The 9,322-nt window shown below is 44.5% G+C and overlaps 3 protein-coding genes across 3 annotated transcripts in view; 2 read left to right on the top strand and 1 right to left on the bottom strand.

Annotated features, from left to right (window-relative positions):
* T265_08279 (hypothetical protein) overlaps nucleotides 1-1,625 on the top strand; it is a gene marked incomplete at both ends in the record, with an annotated part of 25,803 nt that extends 24,178 nt beyond the window's left edge. Inside the window, one exon of the mRNA XM_009174027.1 lies at nucleotides 1,098-1,625. Coding sequence (XP_009172291.1) covers nucleotides 1,098-1,460 — 363 coding nt within the window. The remainder of the gene's footprint in view (nucleotides 1-1,097) is intronic.
* The window catches only part of T265_08278 (hypothetical protein), a gene marked incomplete at both ends in the record, with an annotated part of 10,606 nt that extends 4,887 nt beyond the window's left edge, over nucleotides 1-5,719 (bottom strand). The window contains one exon of the mRNA XM_009174026.1: nucleotides 5,536-5,719. Coding sequence (XP_009172290.1) covers nucleotides 5,536-5,719 — 184 coding nt within the window. The remainder of the gene's footprint in view (nucleotides 1-5,535) is intronic.
* Nucleotides 2,077-9,322, top strand: part of T265_14521 (hypothetical protein) — a gene marked incomplete at both ends in the record, with an annotated part of 19,780 nt that continues 12,534 nt past the window's right edge. Inside the window, 1 exon segment of the mRNA XM_009174034.1 lies at nucleotides 2,077-2,119. Coding sequence (XP_009172298.1) covers nucleotides 2,077-2,119 — 43 coding nt within the window.

Raw genomic sequence — 9,322 nt, 5'->3', positions numbered from 1 at the left:
CTTCCGATCTATTTCCCTCATTGCGTATGAACACACGAATAACGTCGTGGAACCTGTCGTATTCTGCTGACGACGAAATAGTTTTTTACTCATCGGAAACTGCTTACTGGGTCTGGTTCACAGTTTAATCAATTTGACGTGCTTCTGGTAGGCTCTTGGTCAGAACTTGCGATATTTCGCCGATGACACACCTAGCGTGCCGTTCCAGCAGATGATGCGAGTAAATCTCATCTGGATTTATTGCATTTTAAGGATGCTAGTGTCTGTTCAGAACATCCGTCAATAGCGGTTTTCCGCGGATTGTATTCATGTGGTGTTTATACGGACGAAACTTGTTGAGTTTCTGTACCTCTGTCGGTCAGTACGATTGTCCCCTCCCTTCCACATTTGTTTGAAATTGACCTATAGGCATGACACATAGCCCTTCGAAATCTGACAAGGATTTTTTTGGAACTCTAATCTTCATTTAATGCTTATCATTATCGGCAGCATGACAACTTCACTGCCTTACAACCATGATCTATTTGAAAGCCTAAGGCATGGGGTGCTTCTGCCCATAAGGTTGAGGACTGATCGTCTCTCAGATGTCTTCTCCTTAGACGCCAAGTAACGCAGTTGTGGAGTTTCTCTCGAATGCATTTTGTCGCGCTAAACCGGAGACAATGTACTGGAAACCCGGGCTGAGACTACAGGGAGTCTGGGCGATGTCGGTGTTGTTTGCCTTACAGGGCTAGATTTATATGATCCTTCGTGCGCTGGAGGTGTTGCAGGATGAGAGTTTTAACCACCGTCACGTCACTTTGTTACCTAACGGACGTTTAGAGGTGTAGGTATCTCGTGTGTTTAAGAAGGGAATGCACTAAACCAATTTCCATCCCAGATTTGATTTTGCGCTTTGTTTAAAAAAAAACTGGACATGGTTGTGTGGCGGTTAAGTACCCGCGTTTTTCTTTTGGACCTACCTCATAAACCAACTAGGATGGTTCTGTTTCACCATATGTGATACTGCAACATGGTGTGTTCTATCATCATTTGTTGTAGTTTAGAGGAATTTGAAGGTAAAATTTCAAATCTTTTACAATTCCACTTTGTTACAGTTGCTAAGCGTGAGTCCGATAAACAACGCTTTGACACTGGTGTATGCCGGTCCGGGCACGGCTAGCTTCGTCAAATACATCAATCATTCTGCGCGCCCATCCCCTCTTTTCCCACAGTTATCAAACAATAAACAGTCGACTGATGATTCCCCACCTTCTTGTTATGACCTTTCCGTGACTTATTATGAGCCCGTCTCAACGAGTGAATCAAGCTCAGTTAGTGAGAGTTCATCTGAAGATGCGGAAGATGACGAAGGCGACGAGGAAGAAGAAGGCAGGGGGGAAGAACCTGATGAACGAACGCCACTTGAAAAACGTGCGGTTGAATCTGGATGCAGTCAACTACTTGAAGACCCTAACTAACCCCCCTTGTTGTTATGTCCCGCTTTTATAAATACCCTTATTGTTCCGCAGTTTCTATCCACTCTCCTTCCCCATATACCTAGATGGTGTTATCACGGCTGTCAGTTTCTGCAGGTTGATCTGACCGATTGACAGAAAGGTATATACGATTACTCTAGCCCTCTTATGGTGTCCCTCTGCACTTGATCCCAGCAACAGGTAATGGAACAATCAGCATTGCATGCGAGTGTAATTCATATCTAAAATCACTGAATTGCACATTCTAAAAGCAGTGGCACTGTCCAATCAAATGAATACTTTGCGGACAAAACAAAACCTATGAAAATGACAGTACCAATGGAGGTAGAAATAGTTCAATTTCGTTCTTTTCGGCGTAATTCACCGTGAACCTTTTTTGCAGCAACGACGCTTTCCAGGTAACCAAGAGCCTGCAAGTTCGTACGCTTCACTCTCCTATCTCAGCTACCAGTCGTTTCTGTCACCCGCTCGTCGTAATAAGTCCGAAGTATGTTTCATCAGAATATGGGTTATTTCATGTGTGATTGACTCCGTCATGTCGAATTTCACGGGACGAATCGACTTGCGTGAGGTTGACACAGTTTAGTTTAGATAGGTTATGTATGATTTGAGCATTGCAACGGATGACAACCTGTTTGCAGGTTTGTACTGACTAGCGGTATCCCTCGTCGCGTTCCTAATGTTTGGGGTTGTCAAATGGAAGTCACCTCGGTTCCTGTGTAGAATCGCCTGTTAGCTAGCGAGTTCATTGGATGGATGGACATTACACTGGTCGATATATTCGTCTTATTCTTGTATCACGTCAATAGCAGCATGTAGCCAAAATTGGTTCAAAATGTCCAGCTAAAGAATGCCATGCATCACCTTGAGCAAACGGCGCAGTCTATCTCTAAATAACAACCAATGTGCGACCTCTGCAGTCCTGACCTGACTGTCAGATCTGGTAGATTTGAATGGCTGTACAACCAACGTGATACGCCTTCACAATCCGTTACTTCCGGCTTATTGGGAGACACGACTTCCGTTCGCAAAACTTTTTCACCACCCATCAGTATGTTATGCATGAAACCGTTGGTGATAGGGCTACATGGGGCTGAAGCCCACCCTCTCTTTTCTAACTACATCACATTAATGCGATTGAGTAATTAGCGAAACGTGAAGTGTTTTAGAGACCACAGATACGAGGGGTAGAACGAGCCATCTAGATTGTAACCTGCAACAACATTCCATATTCTCCCTGGTTTCCGGAGGTTAAACGGCGTAAAGCCGGAGATGAATTGAACAGTGTATACTTGGTATTTCGGACGTCAGACTGATGGTCAATCGAAAAACGACTGCGTGAAAAGTCGGTGGAAGCTCTCAAACGGCAAGATACTGGATCGCCATTTTTAGTCACTGGACTTCTCTGTAACACCAGGGGTTCTTGCTGAGTCGGGGTATAGTGCAAACAAGACGGAGATGTACATCAAGAACTAACCAGGGAGCCCTGAACTACCTACTATAAGTTGGATACCCCGGCTTCGCCTAACCACAGCTCAGACAGTGAATCTCCTTCGAAGATAGTGAAGTCAAAATGAAGCTTAATAGCTCGTGCATGTATTTCAGGTTGTTTCTCGAAACAGCAATACTAGCAAGAAGATAAATCCCCCATAATGAGGTGTCAAGTTCGCCACATCCGCAAACGTCTGAAATATGTTGAGGACTTCGTATTTGAAAGCCTTTGACACGAGTATGGTTTCATATATGGCGCATACTGTCACAGTGAGTCCGCCTAAGATTGGCAGCTGAACACAACTGGTTTGGAAAGTCCGATAAAAGGACAACGGTTTGGTATAAGGAAAAGATGGGATATGCGGAATTTAGAACTCATCTGGTAACCAAATCATATACAAACCGGGTACGTTCTCTTCAGACCACGGTCCAGAAGTTATTGTCATTTTAGGTAAGACAGTACTGATGTTTCTTCCACCACTGAGTACCCTCCTTGTTCGATGCCCTAACAATAGCATCGAGTATATGTTCACCAGATTGCTTAAAGTAATAAATCGGACAGCGATCAAATTTTGGCCTGAGGATTACCACAATACCTCGATGTTCAAAGCAGCTTTGTTCAGGTAAAACAGGCTGAGCTTATTTAACATCATCACCTGGATGTGGACTTGCGTTAGACTGTGAATTACCGTCTCGGTCACCAATTTTATGGATTTCGTCCATGACTTCTCTATTGGAAGGGTATTTTTCTCTTGTGGGTTTAAAATTGCATAAAAATATCCATATATATATATATTATATGGTTTCGGAACCGTCATCTGTCGTGACTTGATTCTTGCCATGACTGTTTACCAGTATGTCACATAAGCGAAAGGAAGGATTCATATGCACACGGATAAGAGATTTTTCACTTTCTGTTGTGCGGTGTGTGGCTGGTATGAAAGGGCATGGCCATTTCGTTTCGACATGGAACTCAACTGATTTTTGCTGGATCTCTGCCGCATGATATTCTGGTACGATAGGGAAAATCAGGTACTGCGCCTACCTACTGAGCTCCAAAATGAGCGAAACCGGTAGTAGGCCAACTAGGAATTTTCAGCAAACTTGTGAGTAGCGTGTGACGTTTAGACAATACATTGCGATGCTTCTACTGTCGTACCAACTGAAACAAGGGCAGTCTGGTGCAGCACACTGAGTCGTAACAGACCATCACAAACGAGAAACTCAACTATGTTCATTTGAGTCTCCCGACGAAACCGTGCGCATATGGTAGCATTTGTCCGATTCCGTTCAATTTGGTTTCAACAGGACATGAGACTGACGGAAATTCGGGATTTACGCCCACCCTGTGAGCCGTAAGAGGGGTGAAGACGGTCGTAGTTTTTCGAAGAGCTTACAGCAATCTTACGACTTTTGTGCGACGTTTAGACAAATTACAGTCACTCGATTTGGGGAATTTTGAACACCCGTTCACTAGATCTTGCTTACATTTATTCAAAATATGTGAGCCAGTAGCTGAAAGTGAAGCATCGAAGGTAGGCACAAGAATAAGCTCAGTCTAATGGGTTTAATAGATATCTGAAGAAGGCTGCTTGTGAGATGTTATTGGGTTGTCATTTCACAGTGCTACCGTAACCTGTCGATCCTTAAGTCTTAGAAAGCGCAATGGGAACAGCACAAGGTACCACATGGAATTTGGTCCTGGAATATGCAGTTCAGGTGGACTTTGATAAATCCTCATGTAGTCCGTTCATGGTCTGTAATCTGTATGCCGTATGCTACTCATAACTTCGTACCTTCAAAGACAATATAGTGCATTTTTCCTGAAAGTAGTCCGTGTAGAATTTACGCACAAACCTTGTATAACAACGATGCTATGTACCTGCACACGGCGAACAAAACGTGTTACCAGAATGAAATCTTGGTTAATGCCGTTACCAAAACCTCAAGAAGAATTCATTGCCATACACTTTTACATCAACTGTATCGACGCAATTAACGTCTCAGTTATGACTGTGTAGTTATACTTTGCCTCCGAATGGCGTTTTAGGTGTCACTGATTTGTGTTGACATTGTCAGTATCGCGTCCCTGTTGGAACTGTGTAATTCGCCATGCCTCCGAAGGCGTTTTAGGTGTCACTGATTTGTGTTGACATTGTCAGTATCGCGTCCCTGTTGGAACTGTGTAATTCGCCATATATTACATGATAAAAACCTTACACTTCAGGCAACTGTGGAGTTTAACTGGAGCAAACACATCAGAACATTGTTGTAGTACACATAAGCCCACGTAACTTTGCATTCTCCATTAAAACTCCACAATACCTTTCTACAAATCCTCGTAGTTCACAAAATTCGAAAAAAAAAACGGAAGTTTGTGTGATGTTCTGAGATTCCTGGACTGGTCCTCAAGGCCTTGTATATCAGTATTGTCCGCAGTCAATGACTGGTTAGCATTGCCTGGTGACTTCAAATGATTTGCTACGGCTGATGAGAAGAACTGATGCAAACGTTATTCAGGTAACCGAATAGGTGGAATCTGCATCACAGATTATGTCAAAGTTACCTCCGTTTCCAGAATACCGTGAACCTTTGAAATATGCAGTGACTTGTATTTGACCTGCCAATGTACCGTGGTACGTCAGGAAGTCAGTGGTATTTGACGTTCGAGAGGATGTAGCGACGGTACACGTCGGTTCTGAAATGTGCAGATATAGAGGTTGGTGTTGCGGAATCCACACGGCACACATTCGCCCAGGTCGGGTGGCACAGGAAAGAACACTGGAGCGTGGCAACAACACACGTGTATTAGACCGAAACCGGAATTCGGAGGTACAAAGTCAGCTCAAGGTCAATCACCGGGGTGTAAAGGAGGGCAACTCTTTCCTGCCCGGGGCTCGTGGGAGCTCGTCCGTGGTACCTGCAATAGGGGGAGAGGCACGTATAGGGTCATATGAGAGACGGGCAAGCAGATACAGTGGAGTTTCAACTGCGTTACACTAGTGTAGCGTGGGACGTCAGGAAGTCAGCGGTATTCGACGTTCGAGAGGATGTAGCGACGGCACACGTTAGTTCTGAAATGTGCAGATATACGGACTGGTATTAATGAGTTCACACGGTATACACAGCACACATGCGCACAGGTCGGGTGGGACAGAAGAGAACACCGGAGCGTGGTAGCGACACACGTGTATTAACCCGAAACCGAAACCGGAAGACGGGGGTGTACAAAGGGGGGTCGGTCAAGGTCAGTCAGGGGGTGGGGGTTGTACAAGCGGCTATTCTTTGCTGTTCGGGGTTCGTGGTGGCTCGACCATGGAACCTGTAATAGGGAAAGAGAGAAAGAGGCACGTATAAGGTCCTATGATGGGAGTGCAAGCCGATACATTCGAGTTTCAAATGCGTTACACTAGTCGCATGTGAATCGGCAGTTTCGTGACCTTGAAAGTTCGCTCACTTGAACAAACGGCAATGGGCAGGATGTCGCTTAAACGCGCCATCGAACAAGACCCAGATTTGAAACCGGCAACCTTTTTCTCAGTATCCCTTCAGACGGACTCAATGAGTGTTACGTCTTCAGTGTCTCTTGAGTAGACAACTTTGTTAGCTTATTCAAGAAATTGTCTGGCGTAGCCCCCATAGAGTATCCAGAAGTCCCTGTGAGTAATACGCCGAATCCGTGGAGAATTAGTTGGCTAACGGAATTTTGTGGTTACGCCTCGAAATGATTCGACGCGACGATATCGCTGAAGCAGAATACGGGCCTTCAGTGTTCTCTGCAGACTTCAGGTAATGCTACTGGGTCACTCACGGAGATCGGCGTTTGCCCCGTCGAATACGGTTTTCAAGTGTCGACCTGACCGATCCATTCGGGTCCTCTGATTGGAATTCGGATTCACCAATGATAGACATAAGTAGTAATCCAAGTTTTTGTGGACCAAGCTCAATGCTTCTCGCATCCGGAAACAGTGTGATGGTAAATCGTTAAAATTAAGGGGGGCATCCATTCACCGTTCGCTAGGATGCATGTATGACGAATGCATAAATTTCGCATACCGCCGAGTCAACAAAGTGGTGTGTCTAGAAATCTCTTTGACCCACTGAGCTGGTGATTACCTACGTTGCTATCGTGGAGGAGCTGTAAACAAGAGTAACCTTTTCATTGATCGACACTTCATAAGTGTGAATGAGACAGCCGTAGGGTCATAGGTTCTTGCGGTAGGGTCCGAAGCTCATTTGTTAATCATAGTATTCGGGGTGGTGAAAGACCTCAAAATTTCTGATTGCTCCACATTAGATATTCTGCACCCGCTTTATTGCATTTGAACCAGCGAATTAAGGCCCAGAGGCAGTGCTCGTACCGAGGTGGAGAAGTTATGAAGAGTTATCTGGAGTGAAAAATGGGAAGGTAGAGCAGGGTATTTTGGGCGCTTTCTTCCCTTTTACAATGAAAAAACGTAGCCAGTGCGCCGTGAGAGAATTCCATGGAAATGTATCTCCCCGAGTTTCGTGATGCTGCACAGAGTTAATAGTGAGGAGCAGGGTTATTAGGCAGTTCGAAAGGAAGAATAATGGAAGCCATGTGCGCTCTTTGCATTTGTTAACGATGGTGGGTTTTCGATGTTCCCCCACTAAGCAGGCGTTTATGACAACTTGCAGAGCTACTGAGCACTGTGCAGTAGTTTGAACTCGTCAACACACGTCATCGGCATGTAGACAGAAAGAAGTACGAGAGCAGGCAGGTTGATGGAAAAGTAAAGAAAGACAATAGTTCAAGTGAAAATGATAGTCTTGGGCCTAACTGTCCTAAATAGCATGTTGATTACTATCAGAAAAGATGTACCAGATCCGTACCAGTAATCGGTTCGCAACCCAGCCTGTGGGGAGTACGTCCACTAAAGCCTGATTAATCGTAGTCATTTAAACATGGAAGTAACAATCAAGTGAGGAGGGTAAATCCAGAGAAAGACATGCTTATCACTTGATAATAAATACTGAGTTGTGAGAAATGGATCGCGATAAATATAGGCTGGCAAGGCATCATTTCTACAGTGATAAAGGCAACTAATTTGAACTAAATCTTCACCCGCTACTGACGACCAGTGTTCAGTGTCACGAAGAAATTTACAGATACATTCAGGAGGAGAAACGGCAGTGGGGCTAGTTGACGACATGCACCCAAAAACTATGGTGCACAGCGAAACTGGGTAGTTGTTTTTGTTTCGTTTTTTAGTAAGTGTCACTGGCAAAATTCTCGCGAGCGAATCATTGTTAATGCGGGTGGATAAACTGGCAACGTAAGGAATGTAATAAAACTTGTGCACAGGGTAGGCTGTGAATACATTATAATACCGAGCTGGTAATCATGGGAAAAAGATCAGTAGACTAGAATGAGTTATCCCCAGTTGAGTTGGGTCCAGATAGGCAAATTGTTTGCATTTTCCAAGCTCTTGAATAGGCGAGGAGATAGTTGATGGTATCAGGAGGAGGGTGACGGATGTGTCATCAGGTCAAACGTGGCAGTTCTGCGCCATTATTGAACCATCATGCTTCAGTTTCCAGACAGTTCTCAGAGAGAACCAGGGTTGGAGTGCTTAGATAGGACACGTGCACCTCTACTATTAATGGGTTTTAGATCGGTCAAGAAGATCAGCACATGTGGAAAAAGGCCGATATATAATCATGGGTCCAGTTGACTATCAGCGGCGGTAGAAGGGGGGAATCAGGCGAGGTCGATAGCGGCCGAACAGGGCCCTTAGATGATATACCGCCGAAGATGAAAACTTGAAATCCGGAGAGAAAATTTGACAGGCTCAAAAGAGCTTGGTGATTTCTGAAGACTGACTTGGTATCACACAGTTCATTTATTCAACCTGTTTAAAATTGACTGCTCTCGGGGGATGATAGAAAGTGTGTGAGCTGGCCTAGATATTGGTATGCGTGTGTAAAAGTGAAGAAGTAAAGTTCAACATTAGGAGAGTGAGAGAAAAAGGGATTTGTCTGAAGTGTGCGCGCTGTGGCTAAGAGACGATTGTAGTGTTCCGGCTACCCAACAAGTTAGTTTACCAGGAGTGTGTGGCAAAGAAATAAAAATGATTACGCTAGGTTGGGTATACAAAAATAAATAGATCAGACAGAACAGACTCACTAACAGTTGTTCCCTTTAAAATAGTTCGTCGTTGGCCCAGGTCACCGAATAAACAATAATCCAATCATGTCGGTCCAGAGGTCTTCTTCTGAACAGTTCCCACATATAATAGATTCCGAAGATGTCTGAAATGCTTTGGTACCAGAGTTAGTACATGAGATTCGCGAATGACCGCTGCAAGCGCGAGCGAAATCAGAAGAGAGAG

Source organism: Opisthorchis viverrini (genome assembly GCF_000715545.1).
Source record: "Opisthorchis viverrini unplaced genomic scaffold opera_v5_210, whole genome shotgun sequence".
NCBI classification, from domain to species: Eukaryota; Metazoa; Platyhelminthes; class Trematoda; order Opisthorchiida; family Opisthorchiidae; genus Opisthorchis; species Opisthorchis viverrini.
The sequence above is the reverse complement of the archived record's forward strand: the minus strand, read 5'-3'. Positions and strand labels throughout refer to the sequence as shown.